Below are 24,735 nucleotides of genomic sequence, written 5' to 3'. Positions count from 1 at the left end.
ACGAAACCAGGATTCTCGGGATATTATATAGCAGATAAATAAAATAACAATTTAGAATAATTCCTTTTTGGCAATTTACTTAAAACACCCCATACTGTAACTTTATTATAGTTCACACCCTACTATGTGAATACTCCTTATTTGATCTGAAAATTAGAATCCCCTTTCAATCTTTACTTCATTATTAAAAAATTATCCCATGATATTATGATCATTTTATATCTCCAGTTAATTTAATTGCATGATAATAAAACAAAATATATGTTGTTTCTAATAATTTTTTTATATTAAATTAGGAGGGTGGGTACAGTGTGAAGTCCTCTCCCTTCTGGCGGGAGATCTAGGCCGTCCATTTGCCTACGGTTTCCTCTATCCAACGGCGTTCACCGTCATAGAACCTTTGTCGGATTTCGGACCATCCAGTGGGCCGTACGTAAGGATTTCCTGACACGTGTACTTAAGGATGGGAGGAATGATCCTAATCCGCCTGATTTCTATCGGACGGTTGGCAACCTTCTTGCCGACCTCGTTGCGCCATTATGGGTTCCGACGAAGGGTAATATCCTAACTGACGTCAGTGACGTGACCGTCTAGCATAAATATATTAAATTGAGGATTTTACAAAAGAAACCCTATATTTTTCCAGGAAATTTTCTAGAAAGCTCCCTACATTATAAATTTTGTTTCGTTCAAACCCTTGACCTTTACAAAAAAATTCCAATTAACACCCTATCATCATTGAATAAGGTATCCTATGTTATTATTCTCAAAACTAATTATTTCTATATTCATATTATGTAATAAATATATGATAATTATATTTGATGTAATATAAAAGTAAAATATGATAAAAAAATCTTTTGTCTTTTATGAAATTGTGATAAATATTTTTTTATTTGATTCAAAGTAGATTTATGAGAGAAGTATCAAGAGTAAATTGATAATTAATTTAATATGTGTTATAAAATATAATTTTAATGAATAGTATTTATATTATATAATATAATTATTATGATGTTTAGTTATTATTCTGAAATAAAAAATTAATTTTAAAATAAAAAGAATCAAAATAAGGAATTATGTTTAGAATAAAAAGAATCAAAATAAAATTGCATAATTACCATCGAATTTTTTTTAAAATATTATAATGACCGCCACATTCTTCAAAAGACCATTTTAATTATCAAATCATTATGCTTTTTAAAAAAATTTGGTTAGTTATATGTAATTAATCATAGGTAAAAATTAACTTATATTAAGAAAATATTATACTATCATTATATAAAGTTTACAAAATTCAAATTTTATCTAATAAAAAATATTGAGTATTATGATAAAAAGTCTTATTTTTGTAAGGTTACATATCTTACCTCTAAATAACAAGAAAGAGGCAATTTTATGAGAGTCTATAGATTAAAGTAATAATTATGGTATTTTAAACAATATAGTGGCAATTATAATAATTTATAATTATATAAAAAATCCTAAGTTAATATCTATATGATTGGGTGCTAATGATAATAACTAAAATACTTTTTGCAATATATTGTCATACACTTTTTATTTGAGTCTTAACACAAAATATTAAACAAATTTTATCCATATTTTTTTATTATAAAATCTTAAGATAATATAAAATACAGAGATTAAGACAATTTTGATGGATTTAAAAATTTTGACTTAATTTAAACCAATAAATTTCTTCTTAATCTAATTAGAAAGATAGGCTTAATTTGATAGCATATTAACTCACTCGTTACTCTTAAAGCTTAAATTGATATAAAACGACAGCTACATTCAATATCATCATATTAATCCTAATGCAATTAACATCTAAATGTTATAATAATTCATACGCATATAGTTTTCCTCTCATTAATTAACAAGTAAGAATGGTAACCTTTATCCATAATTTATGATACTTATATGCAAGTCGGCAAGCTTAGTTGGCAATAATGTAAGATATTCCACGTCAGCTTTTGGATCGTATCATATGTATCTATGGTAAATTTTATACAACCGAGGATTGATTACATAATAATCCTAGGCTAGAGGTAATTAGCCCATTTTCCAAGAATCCAATAAAGATGGCATCTTTATAAATTTAAAATTGCCATTAATCTAGGCCTCATTTGGTTTGGCCTAATGATTAAGCAGGATTAAGATTTTTTTTATGATTATGTTACATGTCTTAATCTATGAATTGGTTGTCTACCATCTAATAATTTAAGTTTAATGTCAAATTATTAACTAACAATTATGAAATTTAAAAAAAAAACCTAAGAGAGAGAAAGAAAATGGCACCATAACAATAAAACATTAGTACTATTATGTCAAAAATAATAATAATATAATTATTTTAATATTATATATTTATATATATATATTATTGCAAACTTGATCAAGCTTGATCTACGAATTAAGCTTGGATCGCTTTGGGCTTCAAAATTAGCCGATCAGCTTGAATTAAAATTATTTTAATTTAAATATTTTTTTATAATTATGCTTAAAAATAATTTTAATTCAAACTCGATCAAGCTCGGCTTAATTACACAAAATGTTGACCTAGTTTGAATAATCAAGTTGACTAAATGAGGTAAATCTTGAATTAAGAAACCCAAATTTAGATCAACTCAAAAACCCTCTGATTAGGTTAATTCACTTCCAAATTGCCTAGGTTTAATTTACCAATGCTGAATATAAATCCAAACCTGATCCATAGGACTTGAATATTATTAATATGTTTGATATCCAAACTTAATACATAATTAGCCCATATCATGCTATGGAGCATCAGTTTCCAAAATACAATGAACATGGCATCTTTTTTCTCGTTTAAATAAAATTGGCATTATTCTATGCCTAATATAGTTCACAAGTAGTGATTAAATGCTAATTAACAACCAATTGCTTTAATTTGTTTGTATTCCTTGCTGCAAGTATTCTCAAGAGAGACAGTACCAACAAAGATAGGCTACAAAGGACATCAATGATTAACTATGTGGAGTATATTAATATTAGGAAAGCAGTTGGTTTACCATAGTGGTCAAGTGGGAAGACTTTAAGATTATGTTACATGTCATAGTATATTGAGAAATTCTTTTAATATGGGTCAATATCATGTGTCACTGATATTAGTATAATATACATTTTGATCTATTATTTAATAGTTTAGTCGATCGTTATCTAACAAAATATCAGAGCTAATATTTTTAGAGACCATAGTGTTCCCTATTTTCCGTCAACATGACGTTATTAGGCACAGCATAAAATGAGACATCTTAAAGAGTTACGATATTTATATTGTTCGTCTATTATCTATCACTTAATTAGCCTATGGGTTTTGATTAATATAAAAAGGGGAGAGAAAATTTTGGCTAATTAAGCAAGTTGTTTGAGTAGATGAAGTTAGGTTAATTCATCTCAAATCTGCCTAGGTTTCATCTTATCCACAGGAGTTGAATATGATTAATAAGTTTGATTTCCAAAGAGGAAATCTCACCAAGTTTGCTTAAATTATGGATCAAGCCAGGTTGTTTGTTGTAAACTTAGTAAACCTAGCACTCAATACAAGGATAGCAACCTTTTGAAATGAATTCTATTGGATGACACAACCATGTGAATTCTATTATCAAACAAATCCACTTGCTATGTGGATCTCCAATCATAAATACCATGCACATTAATTCATAATAGATGATCTCTTAATTGGAGAGTTCTTGACATTTATTGTCACACATGTTGTTCCACTATATCACTTTAGATGGAACTTTTAGTGTTCTTAATTAACTTATATATATATATATTCTGTTACAATATAGATGGAAGTTTTTGAGTAATAAATAAACCCAAATAATTTTTGTATAAATGACTTTAAATCTAGTATTACAATGATAAGTTACACATAATGTGCTGGTTTGCCCGAGTGGTTAAGGGGGAAGACTTAAGATCTTCTGCACATAAGTGCGCATGGGTTCGAACCCCATAGCCAGCACTAATTCCTAAATAGTTTATTTTTAATTTTAGCACCTTAGTTCTTACTATTCATAATTATGTTACTTAGCCCTTTTAGCAAGATTTATGAACATTATTTTTTAATTTCTAAACATTTTCTACAGCACTAATTCTAAATAGTTTACTTTTAATTTTAGCACCTTAGTTCTTATTATTCATAATTATGTTACTTAGTCCTTTTAGCAAGATTTATGAACATTATTTTTTTAATTTCTAAACAATTTCTACTGCATGGAGGAGTTCTTGATCTCTTTTCTAAATTATAATGTTGATTTCACCCTAATTAACTAGTATTATGGATGAATATAAATTTATCCCCATGATCTTGGTGTAAAATTGACTAATTTGCAATTGTTAAGTTTTCTCCCTGAAATTAATGGTGCTTATCCTTTTATGCTAAATTAATTTGGAGTTAAGGACATTTTCAACCCCTATATTTTGCAGGAAAATTAGTAACTAATTTATCCCTCTGAACTTTGTTTGAGATTATTCTTAGAAATTGATACCAATTTAATAAAATTTACCTTTTCACCTTGGACTTTTTTTTTATGACTGAGATGTTTTTGGTTCATGCATAAGAGTTACTTAATCATGAATAAAATTTCTCTTAAATATATTTTATAAACTAATATTTATTTTATAAATTATACGACAAATATCATAGGTAGAGAGTTGTGATTCTTCCTTGGAGGCTAGGTTAATGCATAATGATAATTGGTATATCTTAGAGGATTCTTATTTAATTTAGCTCGATTATGAGTAAAATTATTCACTAAAATTTAGTCTGAACAATATTTTGGAAGATATAAAACATTCTAAAGCTACTGTTAATAATTTTATTCTTAATCACATGTTTAGAGAAGCTAATTTTGCTGCAAGCCGTTAGCAAATAATACTAGATTAATCTCCTCTCTCTTTTCCTGAGATGGCTCTAAGTATGCTTGAATTTACATCCATGTTGTTGACAAAAATGAGTTTTTCAGCCACAAAATTATAAGTTTTAGGTGCTGTTTGATTCATGCATAAGGGATGCTTATTTATTTGTGACTCTCTTAAGTACATTTTATAACTAAACACTAATTTATGTATATTTTAGTCAAATAATTTATAAAGTAAGTCACGAAATAAATTATGCACAAAATCTTATAACAGGTAAAATGTATGATAAAGTTATGCACGTTTTCTAAGCACTATATTTAGTACAATTAACATACTTATTTATAATTAGTAATTAAACTCAAATTTTTGCATAAATTTATTTAAGATAATCATTACGTTTTATAACCAAATAAAACAATAAAAGGTGAGTAAAGTTATAAATATACATAATTTATATTCAAAAAGTGTGCATAAAATTATTCTTAAAAATCTTTATTTGATTGACGATCTTAGTTCGGTGAGTGAAGTGATCACTGACTTCTCGTAGAGTTAATGGCATGGCTTGAGAACTTGTGGTATTCGCCAATTGAACCTTTGCAACGAGAAGCCTCTCTAGTGGTGGATCATGGCAGAGGGACTTGTTCGATTCTCCGGGCCATCTTAATAAGCTCACCGTCCGAGAGAATGAAAAAGACATTTGATCCAAGAAGAGATAGATACGAAGATGCCCATCCAACTGTTCATTAATGCTAACTACTAGAGATGTGGATGAGATGTATTCTTTAATGCAGTCATAAATGAATACCCAATTCCATTCTATGTACTAAAGGCTACGAGAGGTTGCCAAGAATTCATCTACCTGCGGCAAAAGCACGTACTCTCAGTAGGCAACACGAGGACGTTCGAGTGAGGTTTAATACTACTTGTCAAGAGGTGACTTTCCTTGGGATGAGAACAATGCCGATTTAGTTTATCTCCCTGCTAGTATTGATAGTGTTGAAGAAGTGCCACAAAGGTGGTAATGACATTCTTTAATTCTGGCGAAAAGATATCGAAGAATATATTTGGCATGCATTCAAACCCTGGAGCTTTGATGCTAGCAGAAGTTGGTCATTAAGTAAGAGCCAAGAGATGGCCAGTCATGCATGCTCCTTCTGAGCATCCATCCTCTCTCTGAATCCAGTCAATCATCATCCTTCTTAGCAGTTGACTGAAATGTGCAAGATTTTCTTCCTCCAAAGAGGTTGGGATGAGGAGTGCTAACCTATGAATTTGGTGAGAGAGAGAGAGAGATAATATTTACTATTATTATACAAGAGTACGGAAGAATATTAATTAATCCAAACCAAACTATGTTGAGTGCTGAAAAAAATAAACTTAAATACTTAAATATGCTATAATACTTGTTGAAAAATATAAAATGCTCTATGAGATGGAATCTATCGCGCGATATAAATAACAATATGCAAAAAATAAAGCGTGAAAAAAGACAACCATAAACACAACTTTTTTACGTCGAAACACTCCAAATTGGGTAAATAACCACGGGATCCAAAAGTCTGATCGAAACTAATTACTAAAATCTGTAACAGTAAAAAATTTAAAGATCACTCATCAATTTTCCATGACTTAATCTATACCAACCTTGTTTGCTAGATCCCATTACACATTGTTTTCTATGATAGTTGTCTAAACTTTAATGACCCTCGAGGTTGATATTTCCATCTCAGTGACCCTTGAGACGTAGTTTTTCTATATCTGATATAGATGCATAGAGATATAAATGATTCAACACATTCTATCGAAAGATGAGAATTAATCTCTAATGGTCTCCAAAATATGATCTCAAAAGATAATGATGGATGGCTACTAAAAATATGATCTCTAGATAATTGTAGATGACCTCCTAATGATGACGCTCTAAAAAATATGATGGATGGCATTTTTCATTAAACTCCTTTATATACCTCTTAGAAATAAGATACATATCTCTTAGAGATAAGATAAATACCTCGTAAATATATCTTCTAAGCAATACCAACCTCCTCTAGGGTTAAGGTATCCCAACTCTTATATACCTTATAATGATAAGGTCAAATCACGGAGTTCTATCATTTGTAAGTTTCGCGAGCTTGTTTTAACAACCTCTAAGTGCTTTCGAATGATCAAAAAATGTTCTCTATATGTGTGAACGCATTGCGAATGACTGCAAGATGTGTTTGAGTGACTCTAAAGTGTGTTCGAACGTTCTGTTTAAAAGACAGACTAGACAGTTGAATGCATGGTAATTGTTCCTATGTCATTGAATATTTTTTCATACTACTTTAACCTTCATGACATCGTTTGTTTGATTTTAAAATTAATTTTTCACTCTAATATTTTTTATTAAATATCTCATAACTCGTGAATACGAAAATCTAAACATATTACAAAAATTATATTTTAAAATATAATTTATTAATTATATAACTATAATAAAAACCTAACAAGTCCCATATACAGCCATGGACACTGACACAGGTCAGGTCCACGTGGCCTTGTGGGCAGAATAATTGCATGTGATTCTTTTAATTAATTCAAAATTCCAAACCAACTTAGTTGGGAGGATTGATTGGATAAATTTTCGCAACCTACTTCTATCATCCATTCCATAAATGACAACAGCCAACAGGTTGCCGGCATCCAATCACTAACCGCCAAGTATCCGACTTAGCGTATGACGACACCTCCATAGGCGATTATCGAACTCGTACAGCATGTATAGTATCGGATCAGGCAACCTACGTATAATTAGACTCACCTGTGGTGACCGTACCTGTTCCAAGTCAAATAATCCAATCCCACTACTTAACTACAGCGACGCTGGCCTCCGGCGGCGTAATAGGCGCCGAGATCCGCTGCTTGGTGGTCGGAGAACGAGGTCGGAGGATGGCAGGTAAGAATTCGCTACCTGTCTGTGCTGGGGGAACTTGGTAGGGCGTCAATGGCGAAGAAGCTTCTTTACTATGGTTTGCGAAATTTTGAAAAATTCGATCGCAGGGTCAGTGAGGAGCACTCAATTGAAGGGGAAGAAGAGTAATGGCGTGTCGCAGAGTTTGTGGTTGGCTTCAAATCCGAGCAAGAGGTGGGGGGAGGGGTTCTTCTTGCTCTACACGCCGTTTTGGCTGACGCTCTGCCTCGGGATCGTCGTCCCTTATAAGCTCTACGAGGTTTGGTTGTTATAGAATATTAATGTTTGCTTTGTGCGAAAGTATTGGATGACTTCGGTATCTGAAACGTGAGAAGCCGCTTTTTTTTTTCTTCCAAGTTTGCAATTATATAACTTTCGATTTGTGTTAAACCGGGATGAATCCGGTTTCTGAGATGGAACGGACAGGTATTTTGTAAAGGAAAAGGAAATCTTTACGTTAGTGAATGACAATGTGCTTAGAATTACTTGGGTTCTTTTGGCATTATTATTAGATTTCAAGTTCTTAATTATATTTGCATAAGCAGTTGGCTACCATCTTGGTTTGTGATTTTCTCCCTACAATTTTGACATGATTTTCAAGTTTGTAAAATAAAATTTTAAAATTTGCTGGCTGTAGATGACACTTACAATTTGGGTTTGAGTCTCTTCACTTTTCTGTTAGGTCTTAAGATCAAAATAGATGAGTTGATGTTTTTACAGTTTTGAAGGTAAATGATAATGAAGCTTGATCCTGATTACAGAGTTTTACTGAGTTGGAGTATTTGCTTCTGGGATTGGTTTCAGCAGTTCCGACTATCTTGGTGCCACTATTTCTTGTTGGAAAGGTGAGATGTGGGTTTTTTTCTTTTCACTTTTCCCTTACCTAGTGAGGAAATAGTTCTTATTTAGTCCAATTAGTAAGCAATGCTGTACTGTAGGAGATATAAATTAAACCAACTGAGACCTTACTCGTATTTTTTGCTTATCAAAATTGGGAACTGAATTTGTTTATAGATTTCTATTTCAACAAATAATTGTCTGGCAAGGTTGATTGCTTTGGGCCAATGATCGTTGCCTTTTCATTTGACGTGAAGCTGACTAAATGAGGATGCTCATATTAATCAGAAGAAAATCTGATTACTTCAAGCATCACTAGTATTGACAGGCTTAAGGCTCTCTTAGTTCTAACTTCCTGTCAAGTATATGGGAGCCACCAATTTTAAGCTCAAGATTGTCAAGTATATGGGAGCCATCAATTTTCTAAGTATTTTAGAATGGATCCTGATAGTCTGATAGCTGTTATCTGAAGGAAGAAATGCTCAATTTTAGTTGTTATTACACTTTAGCATTCAACTTTATAATCTTCTAATATTAGCTAGCAATCCTGAAACCTTTTATGACTGAAATATCCATACATTGAAGACCTTATATTGTAAGTTTTTACTTAACAATGTTATCCATCTTTTGTGCAGGCAGACAGTGGCAAATGTTGGAAGGATCGTTACTGGGTAAAGGTAAAATTCTTCTATATGGTTCTCTCATAAACCATTACATGCATTTAACTAGTTCTATAAATGCTGCAGTTTGCAGATTTAGTGAAACCTATTTGATAGTAACATGAACATGAAATTATTCTAGAGTGCCTATGCTTGCATAAGTGTATGCTGAAGGGCCGAGATAGCAGTACAAATAAAAAAAGAAACAAACAAAAAGACCAAACAGATGATTGCAGCAGAAATTTTTTCTTGGATATTTCTAATAGAAATTGGTATAGAGATGCATCATATTCCTAAGTGAATAAGATAACTAGGAATTTTATTGGTTAGGCATCTTAAAACAGTGACCAAATATTTAAAAGTATCATGCCTATCAATATGACTTATATATAACTTCTTCATTTGTTTAAGATTTAAGATCTGTTTGACCTATTGGTTTATACATGAATATAGATATACAGATAGTCTGGTTATGCAAAAGTTTGGGCTCATGTATTCTTGAAATAGACTATACCAATGACAAGGAAAGCTACCAAGGGCACTTCCCTTAAATACTAAATAGGTAACGTATGGGTTTGACTTAAAACCTTTGTCCACGGACTACGTGTTAGGTAGCATAACTGCTCGACACACGCTATGCTAGAAGCTCTTTAAGTGCTATATGGCAAGGAATAGTGCATATTGCCTGGTTTGCAGGAACATAGTCTTTTTGGTGCGTCACTTGAAATGCTGCGGGACCAGCAGCTACATTGAATGTTGTTAGCACGGTGATCTGGAGCTCCTGCAGACTGACCTCATAAGAGTGGAAACTTAAATTCTTGCTCACATGAACACACCCACATATAGATAGATAATCAAGAAAGTTTGGCTACACAAACTTATTAAGGTGGTTTCCAGTTTTCACAAAATGTGGATTGCTAAGCCACATCCTTATTATTATTAAAGCTTTGTCTTTTCATCATTTTACATGAATTGCTGACACTAGCTTGTTGCAGGCAAATCTCTGGATTATTATTTTTAGTTATGTGGGAAACTACTTCTGGACTCATTACTTTTTCACGGTACTTGGAGCATCGTACACTTTTCCATCATGGAGGATGAATAATGTAAGGCACCAAATGTCTATAGTATACTGATACTCTGATTCTGATTAACGTTCCTTCTTTCTTGTTTAAATTTTAAAATTTAAGAATGATTGGTTTTCACAGTGTAATGCTTGTTCAAGGGAAAAAGGGAAAGAAAAGGGGTGTCTATTCATGTAATTCAGTAGTTGTAATTTGACTATTTTCTAAACAGAGAAAAATAAGGTACCTTGTGACTACGGACTAATATAACCATTACGAATTATTGTTACTTGATAAATTTGAGTTAATCTTATCCTTTACCACTTGTTTCCTGGAAAACTGTTTGCTTAGACTACTTAATTTGATGTTTATCTTCTAATCAGTTCTTGTAAGGTGATCTTAATAAGCCTTTGACACAAATCCTAGGATCTTAATAAGCCTCTAATCTTTGATAGTTCATCCATTTATCTTTGCCAGATCTATGGCTCTGAATTTACATTACCCTGAGCCTTATTCCTTCCATTATTGAGATTTGATTGAATTGTGATTGATTTGGAAACAGCATAAACACATCTTTATTTCATGATTGAGATTTGGCTGAACTGTGATTGATTTGGGAACAGCATAAACACAACTTGCCTAGAAATTTGTGAGCAAAATTATAGATCTGAATGTTGATGCATATAGAGTTGAAGATTCCTGTGAAGATATTAATATGAAAATGTGAATACTGCTTTTTGTGGATGCATATGATCCTTGATGGCTACTGCTACTCTGTCAGATGCAATTTTTTTAGCTTCATACATGTCTGTCGGTACGATGCAAACAGGTGCATTATAATTGGATCAACTTATTGAACTGATGGGTTTAAACTTAATAATCACTATTTCATGTGCTGAACTAAAAGAATGATCGTATGAATATTTTAGGCCTTAGTGCATATCTTGTTACTTTCAGGAACCTCCCTTTATTATGCATCTGGCTTTTTGCAACATGTAGGCTGACCTGGTAGTGAGGCTTATTGTTTAGTAAGGCAGTTGGTTACTAGCTTTATTTCGGCAAAAATAATGTCTTGTCTCTCTGATAGTCCCAAGCAGGCAAGCAGAATAAGCAGACTGCTAGTATTACCGTATTAGTATTAGCTCTATGGTAATTGGTAGATGAATATGTGGTGAGTTCTTAGCATGGGCCTGGAGTTATGCATCTCCTTATATTCATTTTACCTTCACCTAGGTGTATATGTAACATGGTTATGGTATTATTTTAAAATTTTAACTTTGCCAAGTACCAAAACTTTGCTGTGATTGTTGGTGATTTCTGATCAACAGTATCAGCTAGTCACTAATTGATATAAAACGGTATTCTATTATGTCTTCCACTCTTTCTTGGGTATATGCAATTGGTTTAATAGCATATTTTTGTATATACAATTTTCTTCAGCTATTTGAACGGTAGTTTTATCATTTTTCTAGCTGGTCCAATTATATCATACCTCGAATATGGTGGTAGATGCTAGTGAAATTAACAAAGAACAATTTTTTAGCACCATAATAAAAAATACTTTATAAATGCCGAGTTGTTTTTATCATGTGCACTATCAAATCTCATAGGAAATTGGAGTATTGAACAGTTCTTTATGGGCAAATATTGTCATTTGTTTTGGATCTCTCTATCACTAACAACTTTTGCTATGCAAATATCATTAATTCTAATATAATGTTAACTGTGTCATTGTCTCTTAATGTTATACACATTCTCATAATCATCCTTGCATTGTAGCTATTTTTTCCTTGTTTTAAAACAGCTATGTGATTGTTATATGCTCTAACATGGTGTAACCTTTTTTTTACTGTACTACAGGTACCTCATACCACATTCCTTATGACTCATGTTTGCTTCCAATTTTACCATGTTGGGTCAAATATGACACTACGTAGGTTGCGTCACTCCATTGCTCACTTACCACAATCTGTGCGATTGGTCACTGAAGCTGCTTGGATTCTGGCCCTTTCATATTTTATAGCATACTTGGAGACCTTAGCTATTGCAAATGTATGTGGCAGTTTATCCCCTTTCATTTAAATACTGGAACCCTTTTTTGAAAAGTAAACATGGTTTTAGTCAAAACTATTGGAGTAATTAGTAAGAGAAGACATTGACATATCATACAGTATGATAAATTGAACAGTAAGTTGGCCACACTTCATGGTAAATTTTACTAAGGAACATCCTTGAAATTCAAGTTTTAACCTAGTAGATAGAATATGACAACTTAATTTCATATGTAGTTATTGAATGTACATGTATTACATGAACTAATGTGAGTATGTTATATCAATGGAAAACATACCTTTGAAACTGTCAGCAACTAAAATTTTTATAGACTTTGTTAGCAATAGAATCTTTCCGATTAAGGTTTTTAGTTTTAGACAAGAACTTAAAATGTTCTAGTTGAACTGCAGTTCAGCTTACACCTAGACTGCTTAAAGTACATCAAATTTTAGTATGCTGATTAAACTTGCAGGCTTCTCTGTAACCAAAAGTGCTTCAAAACTTACGAAAATTGGATTAAGATTGTTAAAACTAGCAGATACTACTAACCTTTGATTTAATTGAGGTTACCCAATTTTCACTATATCTCTTTTACTCCGTCTTATATGGACGTATTATCTCTCACTAATTCCTAAACACAATTTGCTCAGATATTGCTGAACTTGTGCAGTTTAACTGTTATATAGAGGTATAGAGGAAAAGAAAAGGACTGGTTGAATCTTGTAAAGAATCTAAACCAAAGTGTAGATCTAGATATTGCTCACTTTATAATATTTTTGGGAGTTTGAGTTTCTTTCCAGTTAGTTGTTCAAATTGTTCTTGAACAGAACCATACATGTCTTTTAAGGTGGCCATCATGTACAACTCAGTTATCACATAGTATCTGCTAAGGGTGTCAAGCTTGACGAGCGGCTCAGGCTCGGCTCGGCTCGGTTGAAGCTTGAGTTCGGCTCGGCTCGGTCAGAACTGAGCCAAGCCCGAGCCGAGCCGCTGAAAGAGGCTCGAAATCAATATCAAGCCGAGCCTGAGCTGGAGCCGGCTCGCTCAGACTCGACTCGATAGACTCGGTATAAAACTCAAGTTATAAAACCCTAATCCCCAAATCTAATATCCCAGTCCCACATCCCCTCCCCGCCTCCTACTCCTTAGGTAGTGTCGACCCGTGCTCGTCCCCTCGAGCTGTCGCCGCCTCTTCCTCCTCCTCCTCCTTCGCCAAGACGTCAAACCGCCTCCTCCTCTTTCGGCAGTCGGTAGTTCGGAACTTCGACACCCATGCTAGAAGTCTTCTCGAGCTGCCGCGGTGCCGCCTTGTCAAGCTGTCACGGACCCACGGTGCCGCCTCGTCCTCTAAGCTTCGCCTCGCCTTCCTTCTCCAAGCCGCCGCCGCCGCCCCGTCGTCCTCCTCCATCGGCCGGCAAGAGGTATCCTCTATCGTCCTCCATCGGTCCATGGAGAAGAAAGCATGAATGAGGCTCGACTTGGGCTCGAATTGGTTCGGTCCAGCTCGAGCTAGCTCGGCTTGAATGAGGCTTGATAATAGGCTTATTTTAGGCTCGGCTCGGGCTAAGACGAGCCGAGCCTGAGCCCAATAAAGAGGCTCGAAATTAATTTCGAGCCGAGCCTGAGCAGCAGCTAGCTCGCTCAGGCTCAGCTCGTTTACACCCCTAGTATATGCTAAAGGAATTCTCTATATAAGTGAATATATAAAAGTCTGGTTTTTGTCTTATTCTTAAGTTAATGAATTCTGTATCTTTAATTTACTGGATGTACTTGCTACGTTCGATAAGCAACGTATACCAGCTGTATGCATTCCTTAATTTTATTGAATAGATGCGTCTTATATTCATGGAGTTCAACACCCTGCTAGGAGGTTAATCTATTTCCAATTTCATGACAATTTCCTTCTGCTTGATTTTGAAATAATTATAGCTACCCATTTTAGCATCTGATGGATATCATGGGTTCTTGCAGTTTCCATATTACGAGTTTGTTGATCGCACCTCAATGTACAAAGTAGGATCATTGTTCTATGCAATATATTTCCTTGTCAGCTTTCCCATGTTTTTAAGGTAAATTTCTGTTTGTACATACATTTTTGTTTATGAAATTACTTAAATTGATTCTGGTAATTATTCTCTATTCATGTGTTATTGATTCATTTCCCGTATTTCTTGTTGTCTTTATTTTGCTTTAGAAATGCTGCAGCATCTGTCCTAGTAGGCATTTGAGAATGGATATAAGATCTTTGTGTTAATCTAGGGATTCCTTGGTCGCCTAAATGCCGAATGCTTTATGTTATCGTTTTACCGACTGCTGATATAATTTCTTTCTGTCATTGAGGCAGTCTGGATTTCATCAAATGTAGGACCAGAAGGAATGGTCTGCTATGCAAGTTTTCTGGCTTTCTGCCTCATAGAATTGGATCATCTCGGCAAATGTACTGTTATGAGTAACATGAAAGTAATTTTAACCCATTATCTGATCTTAGAGTTCGTTGAATATGCTAGGTTTTATGTTGTTCTGAGGCTAGAAATAGTGTGGTGGGCCCATAAGTGTACCTTAGGTTGCTACAATGGCACTTTGCAGAGAATCAAAGGTGAACTGTGTGATTAAGTTTTGTACTCTTTCTCAGTGTTATTCTATAATTAATCCAGATAAAGCCAAGAAGGCCAGCAGACTTCTTGATAGCTTGCTTAAGACTTAGCTTCATCCAATCACAGCTCATATAAAGAGGGCCTGTTTGGCTGCTGCTTAGCTTGTCCGATTGTATAGGAGAACACAGGCATGAAAGTATATTAACAAAGAAGTTATCTGTCGAGGGGAGTCTAAATGTTGGGTGTCATGCTGATCTCTTTATCTGGGATCTGTAGGATGTCAAGTATCTACTATATTGTAATAAAGTCTTTCCTGAAAACTTGCTGAAAATAAGTAGCTAGAGGGGATTTTTGCATTATTTTTTTCCTTTACATGACAGAAAGGTGAACCAGATCCAAATGTTCTCTAAATATCTCCTAAATGGGGCAGTTCTTGCTGTCAGTGATTGCTTTTTAGGAGGACTGAGCCATATGGCCATTATTCCAGCTCATTCATTCGCCACTCCTTTCATTGACATCATTTGCAAAAGGAGTATTACTCAATGCTTATGGGAACTGTTCTCTTAGCTTATTCCATCAACTTCTACAGAAATCCCAAGTTATTTTCTTTCCTTTTTGTCAACGATGGACCATTTTTGAACATTTTTTATTGGTATATTTTTTCTGTTGTCCTAGTAGTCATATGGTTTTCATAAAGTCTTAACTATTTTTCTATCTTTGAAAAACATTCAGATTAGATGAAAAGGATGGGGATCCATGGGACCTTCCCAGAGTAGCTGTTGATGCGCTCGGTGCTGCAATGCTTGTTACCATTATTCTCGACCTATGGCGCATTTTTCTGGGACCTATAATTCCAATCCCTGAATCGAGGCAGTGCAGTCAGCCAGGGCTTGCATGGTTTCACATGCCCGGCACCGGCATGCAGAATGGCAGCTCTTGATTTGAAGAATAAAGTTCAAAGAGATTGTTGTAACCTATGCATCAGCAACTATATCAAGAACGGGCATTTTGGCCCTCTTGGATCAATTTATGCAGTAGTTTCCATCTTTTCGGTCGTCGATAGTAGCTTGTAGTGAGATTTGTGATCTTTGTGAAATTAATAAAAGAATGGTGGTCTTAATCTTATTTCCTCCTCTTATTGATGATTCAAGGGCCAAGTACCTTCAAAGCCATCTAAATTAGCAATGGTGGTATTAATGGCATGAATCTTTGTAGTTGAAGTTATAGAAGGTTGCTTGGTCTGCTGCTGGAAGTTTTAGACTGCTGTTGCATCATGCCTTTTCTGGTTAAATAATATATGTGGCAATGACATGGATTTTCTCTCTTTGGCAAGAACAGGGATACTGTCATTTCACTCCCCTTTATATGTTTATTGATGTTTGTACCCTATCTTTTTACTAATTTTGTTCCAACACATATTTTTCATTAAATCATGTCAAGCATCGACTCACTTTGGGTTTTTTTTTCAGTAATTAATTCACAAAATAAGGGTCGCCGTGAGTATTTTCGATGCGTTTTATTAAAAAATTAGTAATTTAAAATTATTTCTAAAATTATTGAATATTAATTTTATTTTAAAGATCTCGATGAGAGTTTTTTAACTATATGTTTTTTAATAAAAAATAATAATACTAAGATAATCTATTAAGCAATTTAAAATAGCTAATATAATAATATATATTATATTATTATTATAATATATATGAAGCCCGGTGCATTGGAGTGCACCGGTTTTTGCTCCATATTTGGAGCAAATATTTGGAGCAAGTATTACAGATGCTCTAAAACTTAGTTGATGAAATATAGAATATAAAATATTTATTACTTTCAAAAACTCCAATTTAGGAATCCCCCCGCCGTAAACGTCTCATAATATAGAATGACTATTTTACCCCCGATATCTTTCATTCTGCGCTCCACTATTGCAATTTTTAGGCATTCGAGTCTTTTGACCAAGGAAGGAGCGCGACCTTCACGTGTCGGCGGCGCTTGCGTTCCTGCCAAACGTGCACCTGACCTTAATGCCAACTATGCACAAAACCCTAAAAACCTCTGTATAAGAACTGTCGACATTCTAAGCTCCGAGGGGTTCGTGGTCGAAACCCTAAGATTAATATCGATCTCGAACAACCTCTCCGATACTTGTAATGGCAGTTTCGCCGTCTTCTTACTCTAAGTTATCCCTCTGTGGATCCAAGACAAATGGTAATCCGAAGCAAATGCTTCTTTTTTTTTTTTTTTTCCTTTCAATGGTTGGTTCCTGTTTCTGTGGATCTGGATTCTCTTTTTTTATTAAGAAAAATAGGGTCTTCCTCTTGATGGTCAATGTGCAAGGTCCTTGCTTTTCTTGAATTTATACACTAATTCTGTTACGATAGTGGGGTTTTTAAACTGCATACTTTGATAGAAAATTTGAAGCTATGCGATTATTTTGCTACTTGGTTTAAATCTATGAACTATTTTCGATGCCCCCGTGTGCATTGTTCTAAATGGCGCGGTTGAGTTATTCGTTTCTATTAACAGGATTGTATGCCATCTGGCACTTTACATAAAGATGTTTAGATTTATTTTAACAGGTCTCTCCTTTGGAAAGACGGCAACCAATAGTGATTGGTTCTAATAAACATAATTCCATGTCTAGTAGGACAGGTGGAATAACCCTCAGTTTACTATCCATAAGCCAACTGGATTTTAGTATTTGCAATGGGCATAAAATGTGTGTAAAAATGTAATGTTGGGGTTTGATACCAAAGATTAAAGGTCAATTGCCACATGTTTGACTTGATCCAATGAATCTAGAATGGAACTATTTAATCCACGTACTATGTACACATGAAGTTGTATAGTTATTGCTTAGGAAGTCTTACTTACCAAATTGTTCCGTTCTTGAAGGGCTTCTCCAAAACAGAACCAATGCGTCTTACCGAAAGAAATCTCTCTGCTGCCAGGAGGTACCAAAGCAATCAAATTTGTATTATATGTCTTACAGTCTGCATGCAGGTCTGATTGCCTTAATCTTATTAGGTGGGAGCAAGATCAAGTGAGTTCAGTGGCAGACTGATCATCAACTACAGTCTAAAACATACTAATGCGCCTAAGAGTCAAGGTATTGGAATTTGGAAGTAGTGAGATTTCCTTGTCTCTCAAGCATTATTGCCCTTATATTTACCGTTTTTCAACTAAATGCAAATAAAATATTTGGTGGTTCTTGGCTTAAGTTTTAATAGTGTGGCATGAATTTCTTGCAAAATATCCTTGAAACTCTACAAGAAAGTGCTAGATATATCTGGAATAGCTTGTTATAATCCATCTCTCTTTTTTCTCAAAAATTTGTTTTCGAGCATGATGATCAATTTGTCTAGTAAAGGAAACAGAAATCTCGAAGGGGATGGATGTGATTTGGAACGATATGTGGATTACAAAGTGCATTTTTGGCTAACATAATTTAATCATTAACATGGTAACTGTTATACAAGAGTGGCTGCTATGGAGGTTTCCTTCTCATTGGCATGCTTTTTGATACACAGAATTATTTTACTTTTATCTTTTGTGGCTTTTCTTTAATTCTTGTGTTTGATTGAACTTGATATGACATTTCATTAATTATATAAATGTCATTTAGTTTATACTTTATATAATATACAGGTAGTTTAGAGAAATTAATTTAGAAAAAAAATTCTTGAGACCTGCTTTGGGTTTATGGCAACTGCTATTCATCAAATGCCATGAAATAGCTAAGAAGTTTGTTGGTTTCTTATAGGCTAGTCTCTTCAGCTACTTTGTGTTAATGTTCTAAAGTACTGGGTTGTTAAGTGCAGCTATTCAGAGTATATTGGATGCTAAAAAGGAGAGTGATGTTTTTTCGGGAAAGACTGACACTCTTGGTAGTCACGATAAGACTGGTCTGCGTGGAAAGTTGAAAAAAGTCGTTTTAGCTTATAGTGGTGGCTTGGACACGTCAGTAATTGTCCCATGGCTTAGGTAAGTTGCTTCAGGAACCAAGGGTAAGTTATTCCCTTGCTTAATGTCGATAATCTTCTGAACTATAAGTAGGTCTTAGCTAATTTTCCTTTGGGAATCAGTAGAAAGGGATTGTTGCTTGCTTTTCTTCATATTTTCCAGTTTTAATTTACTTATAGAAAGTAAAATTGAAGTTTCATCGGTCTGAAATAAGTTTATCAAATAAGTTTATATAACTTCATATATCAAATGCCTATCTTATGTCATTCTTGGTTTGCAGGGAGAACTATGGATGTGAAGTTGTGTGCTTCACTGCTGATGTCGGTCAAGTATGTTATCAAATGTAAATTTTTATATACTGCAGTTAGTTGACTAGAAATGATACATGATTTTACATTGATATTGATAATAGTCGAGGCAAACCTATTTTCTAGATGTTGTTTTTTCATCTTGTAGTAATGTGTATCTATTGGTCTATTGACTATTGCATATTATATGGCTGTCAGAATGTATGGGAATGTTAAACAACAGTTGTCTACTAGCATGTGGCTTCACACATTGTTCCTATGATCCACCAATGTATGATATCCTTCAGCTTCTTAGTGATAAATCATTTGCTCATTGTTGGTTCTTATTTGCATTGCTATGGGTATGAATGTTGTTGACTGTCAAGGATATAGGTTTCAAATTTCTGCCTTGTCACCAGCTGCAACTTTGCGTGCATGTGTAGTTGAGAAATCATACTCTGTTGACCCTTGTTGTTAGATGGACATATTCAGACTTCTTCAATATGTTAAGCAGAAGAACTTATTTGCAGCTTTGCCACTTCAACTTTCTCTCTGTTTCATGATTCCTAGTACTTCACGGCTTCACATGATAAATCATTTGTTCATATTGGCTCTCCACTTCCTTTTAGGCATTTATGTATTTGGATTTTGAGGCATGGATTCTTTTTGTGAGCTTACCATTTACTTGCAGAGACTTTGCATGCACATAGACTAAAGTCACTAATCAAATCTTTCTGTTTGTATGCAGAATATTACCAATAATACTGCATAACCATATATCTCTTACCTTTTTCTTTCTGAACTGAAGTAATATGTCTATCATGGTATAATTGTTCTATACTTTTGGGACACCCATGCTAATTGTTTTATAAATGAAGAAACTTCCACTTGTTTTGTCTCTTCTTAAAGAGCATACATTCTCAAAATTATCTAGCTCAGTATAACTCTTTGAATTATGTGCTTTTGAGAAAAAGTTATGCTGCAACTGGTGATTGAATTGAAAGCTTGGTGGTCTTGCGAGGATCTATCCTGTTTCAGTCCCATTTGCAAGGAGTTTGAGAAAAATAATTGTAGGCTTATTTTGATAGGATAGGATAGTATATGTTAGTTTTAAGGGAATGCTGGCCCTCTTTGTCCAGCCCAACGGTACACAGGCTCGAAACTAAAAAGAGGAAGTCATCAGCTGTCCATTTTCTTTCAATTTCTGCTTAGGCTGTAAAAGATTCAGGAGATAGTTTCTATTGAATAATGTTGTTATGTCCATCTCTCATTTACTAAGCAGATCTCTATCCTATTTGTTTGAAGGGTTCCATAGAAATGAATGGCTTGGAAGGAAAAGCTAAAGCAAGTGGTGCAAGTCAACTTGTTGTAAAGGATTTGAAAGAGGAATTTGTCAAAGATTACATATTCCCTTGTTTGCGAGCTGGTGCAGTCTATGAAAGAAAGTATCTGCTTGGTACATCGATGGCTCGCCCTGTTATTGCTAAGGTGATGCTCATTGACATGTAGAATCTATTTACTCAAGGATGATGAGCTCTAAATTAATTAATAACTAACAAGTGTAATTTCATCATATCCTTTATGGGCATATTCCTCAGAATATCATATTTTGAGTTTTGACTGTTCCTGTATCCTCAACAGATAATACAAAAAAGTTAATTCACAAATAGAAAATTATGTAGAAGATGAATCAGAACACAGCTCTTAGCGATTGCTTCTGTTATTCTTACTTTTCAACTGGATATTATAACCTTCTAGGCTTATATGTTGTCCTCTATAGCAATATGCTAACATGAACTTTGATTACATTTAGGCACTTCTACTGAAAATTGTTATTTGAGTTTTAAATGTATAAAATTATCGATACTGAGTTGTACATAATACAGTGAATTAACTTCTGGCATTTGTTGTATTTTTGACTGAGATTGGCTTACGAATGCATTAAATTACAGAGTCCTGGTGTTGGAAAGTGTGATACTTTTTCACATAATGTTTTCAATGATTTTCTACATTTATACTCGGTAATGATGCATATTTTGGTGCTTGTGCGGAACTGACAGGCAATGGTTGATGTTGCCAAAGAAGTTGGTGCAGATGCAGTTGCTCATGGATGCACAGGAAAAGGCAATGATCAGGTAAATCGTTTCGCAACTAAAAATGCTGTAGACATGGATGTGTTGTAATCAGTGTCAATCTTCTTTGCAGGTCCGGTTTGAACTTACATTTTTTGCACTAAATCCTGAACTCAAAGTTGTGGCACCTTGGAGGGAATGGGACATCACAGGACGGGAAGATGCTATTGAGTATGCAAAGAAGCACAATATTCCAGTTCCTGTTTCAAAGAAATCTATTTACAGCAGAGACCGAAATCTATGGCACCTTAGCCATGAGGTACCTCCGCCATTGCTCCTTTTTAGTGACTTTGGTGGTCATTTTATAATCTTGAAGTTGATATAGTTTTCTTTGTTTCAAATGTTTGCTTTTATTTTCTGTTCCTTAATTTTCTAATTTTACTACTGTATCCTCTTTCCTTCTCTTAGGATACTTTTTCAGAGCTTAAATTTTAGGATACTATTCATGGTCTACATGTTTTAACAATTGCAAACTCCAACAGACTTTGTACAATAGTGATGGACAACACCATAGTTGTTGGCACCTGAACTTCTATATTGCTGTTAATTGTAGGATCAGTGAACTAGAAAATATGCAATAAATGTGGTTCAGAAATGTTATTGTGCATAATTACATATTGCAAGTTCAAGCATCAGTAAACCCGCATCTACCCCCTACAGATTGAAGTATATGTAGACATCTACTCAAATTTGTCTAGTTCCTCTCTTTATAATAGTGTTGACCTAATTGGATTCTCCTTTGTCTCTCTTTTATTCTTATTTGAAGCTATAGGATGAAACTGTCATACATAAAAATACAGATATATCATCATGGATGTAGGTTATAGTCTTATTTAATGTGAAATTTTTCTTTGATATTGAAAGGGAGACATTTTGGAGGACCCTGCAAATGAGCCAAAGAAGGATATGTATATGATGACTGTTGATCCGGAAGATGCACCTAGTCAAGCTAAGTAAGTGTGCTCATTTCATCTTCACCCAAGGAGAAGTCCTTTTTTAGTTGCCTTCTTCATAGTCAACTTCTGCAATGATCTTTCATAATGTCATAGAGTTTACTGGCATGGTACTATTGGAGCGTGTACAGCTTTAGTCTCTGTTTCATTTATTAATCTGTTTTATTGCTGAAAACTTCTCGATCCATGAATTCTTTATACAAAATGCAAAAATAACTTCATAGGAACTACAGAAAGGTATCATATTGCTTCTAACCTCCCTAAAACTGTATGTTGGTTAATTATTCAGTCAGGGCTTCCATGTGTAACTCATACAGTGCTACAGTGCTTAGCAGATTCTTTCATCTGTGAATGGGAGAAGCTTGGTGGTCTTGTCAATGTTGAATTTTGTTTGTGGGTCTCAAGATTGGTCCATATTTTGCTTTAAATTGCCTATGAAAGTTTCAGAATGTAGTTGGAAGTCAATCAAAAAGATGCTCTTGAACTTTGATGAAGCATAATTAGGATCTGGTACTTACAGATAGAGGTAATCATTGACTGGTCTTACCTGGACCAACTCCCGGACCGACATCAAGGAGGGGCTTCGGCCAGGCCTTACTGCCCTAATAGCAAGCTCCTTTCATACTGGGTCGAACTGGGGTCACATTGGATTTTGATTGCTTAAAGACTGGACTTGCCTGACCCTAACAAATTTACAGTCTTTGGGACAGGATCTGGGAAGATATATCCTGAAGCTGGAGAATTGGAACCTCAATTTTAATGGTTCTAAAGTGTGAGCCTTACCTGAAACAAGCACAAGAGGTTTCCCTCCTGTCCCTGGTAGGGAGCTCCTTATAAGTTATCTTTGCATTTACCTTTGCGCTCTAGGGAGAAGACTTTTGAATCTAGTGCCAAAGAGTTTGTGAGACGAAAAGATTAGTTCTTTTCTGGTTTATCTGGTAAAACTAAAAACTTGTCCTTCCGCACATCAGGCATGATCATGCAGTTAGTGCTGAATGGAAACACCATGGCTGATGTGTTACAGTCAGTATGAATCCTCTTATGTAGCTTAGGTATGAATATGCTCATTATATTCCTGTAATATATGCCTCACTTTTATCTGTGTAGTGCCTATAGCTCTAGTATCGTTTTATGGAAACTTGATAAATCAAACTTGATAAATCATAAGACATTGAATTTTGCTAGTTGTTGGTTGGACTCAAGGTCAAAGATGATGGCTTCGTGCAGCTTCCTATTGTTTTCATCTTTGATCAAATCAGTATTACTTGTTTCCTTGCAGATATGTAGAGATTGGTATCAATGCAGGAGCACCTGTCTCCATTGATGGAAGAGTGCTCTCCCCTGCATCCCTCCTTGCGGAGCTTAATGACATTGGTGGGAAGTATGGAATTGGCCGCATCGATATGGTGGAGAACCGACTTGTCGGAATGAAGTCTCGTGGCGTCTATGAGACTCCTGGTGGCACAATCCTCTGGACTGCTGTTCGTGAACTTGAGTCGTTAACGCTTGATAGGGAGACTATGCAGATGAAGGACATGTTAGCCCTTAAGTATGCCGAACTGGTGTATGCTGGGCGGTGGTTTGACCCTCTCCGCCAATCCATGGATGCATTCATGGAGAAGATCACCCAGAGCACAACTGGATCAGTGACTCTTAAGCTGTACAAGGGGTCGGTCACTGTCGCGTCACGGACGAGCCCCTATAGCTTGTACAGGGAAGACATCTCCTCATTTGAGAATGGTATGATTTACAACCAGGCTGATGCTGAAGGCTTCATCAGACTCTACGGGCTTCCTACTAAAGTGAGAGCAATGCTTGAGAGGGGTATCTGAGTCTTTTTCAAGTTCTCCTAGCTGTTGAATGGAGCTTTAAAACATAGTAGAGAACTAGAGATCATAGACTCCACTTTTAGGTTCTTTTATCGCTAATACTGTCAAGTTATTTACATCATTAACAGCGTAAACTGTTTTGGATCATGAAAGTCGTTGAGGGAAATGGATGCTACTATAAATCCATGTGATGAGAAGGTACTGAAGTAGCCTGTTGGTCTGTCTTTAGTGTGTCAGAATGGATGTGGTCCTAATGTTATTCAATTCCGGGTGTCTTTTGTCTTATACTCTTTGTCGGTACCAATTGGAAGTTTTGTTTGATGTTCTTGTCGGTAAAGTCACATAATTAATATACTATGTTTGTACCAATTGGCATTCAATGCTGTTATTCTAAGTAGTGGAGCAAATTTTACTGCTAAACTAGGAGTGAGGCTAGGTTATATATGTACAAGAATATTCACACTTCTCAATTCAAGATAGTGGATTCCCACATATATCTGCCATGAAGCTGGATCTATAAAATGA

At 34.7% G+C, this 24,735-nt stretch overlaps 2 protein-coding genes and 1 non-coding gene across 3 annotated transcripts; all 3 read left to right on the top strand.

The window, feature by feature from the left end:
- Nucleotides 1-3,911: 3,911 nt before the first annotated feature.
- TRNAL-UAA (transfer RNA leucine (anticodon UAA)) lies at nt 3,912-3,994 on the top strand. The gene has a single exon. It is a non-coding gene; the product is annotated as a tRNA-Leu (tRNA).
- Nucleotides 3,995-7,683: 3,689 nt separating this feature from the next.
- On the top strand, nt 7,684-16,174 carry LOC140802339 (cycloeucalenol cycloisomerase). The gene is made up of 8 exons (XM_073157835.1): nt 7,684-7,828; nt 7,933-8,102; nt 8,605-8,688; nt 9,316-9,357; nt 10,335-10,445; nt 12,264-12,455; nt 14,427-14,524; nt 15,782-16,174. Exons 1-8 carry the CDS (start codon nt 7,822-7,824, stop codon nt 15,987-15,989), a joined length of 912 nt encoding a protein of 303 aa, XP_073013936.1. The 5' UTR covers nt 7,684-7,821; the 3' UTR covers nt 15,990-16,174.
- Nucleotides 16,175-16,982: 808 nt separating this feature from the next.
- Nucleotides 16,983-24,495, top strand: LOC140801717 (argininosuccinate synthase, chloroplastic-like). The gene is made up of 10 exons (XM_073156964.1): nt 16,983-17,254; nt 17,942-18,000; nt 18,074-18,155; nt 18,868-19,030; nt 19,290-19,338; nt 20,602-20,784; nt 21,357-21,431; nt 21,502-21,687; nt 22,293-22,381; nt 23,661-24,495. Exons 1-10 carry the CDS (start codon nt 17,197-17,199, stop codon nt 24,211-24,213), a joined length of 1,497 nt encoding a protein of 498 aa, XP_073013065.1. The 5' UTR covers nt 16,983-17,196; the 3' UTR covers nt 24,214-24,495.
- Nucleotides 24,496-24,735: the final 240 nt, after the last annotated feature.

The sequence above is a fragment of the Typha latifolia genome, chromosome 15 (assembly GCF_019914945.1).
Source record: "Typha latifolia isolate L0001 chromosome 15, TyphaL0001v2, whole genome shotgun sequence".
NCBI lineage: Eukaryota > Viridiplantae > Streptophyta > Magnoliopsida > Poales > Typhaceae > Typha > Typha latifolia.
The sequence above is the reverse complement of the archived record's forward strand: the minus strand, read 5'-3'. Positions and strand labels throughout refer to the sequence as shown.

Bases quoted from the DNA above. Each gene is read 5' to 3' on its own strand.
- LOC140802339 (XM_073157835.1), top strand. The intron at 9,358-10,334 runs GTAAAATTCTTC...AGCTTGTTGCAG, and splicing joins AGGATCGTTACTGGGTAAAG to GCAAATCTCTGGATTATTAT. The intron at 10,446-12,263 runs GTAAGGCACCAA...ACTGTACTACAG, and splicing joins CATCATGGAGGATGAATAAT to GTACCTCATACCACATTCCT.
- LOC140801717 (XM_073156964.1), top strand. From the start codon at position 17,197: ATGGCAGTTTCGCCGTCTTCTTACTCTAAGTTATCCCTCTGTGGATCC. The intron at 18,001-18,073 runs GTACCAAAGCAA...TAATCTTATTAG, and splicing joins AATCTCTCTGCTGCCAGGAG to GTGGGAGCAAGATCAAGTGA. The intron at 19,031-19,289 runs GTAAGTTGCTTC...CTTGGTTTGCAG, and splicing joins GTAATTGTCCCATGGCTTAG to GGAGAACTATGGATGTGAAG.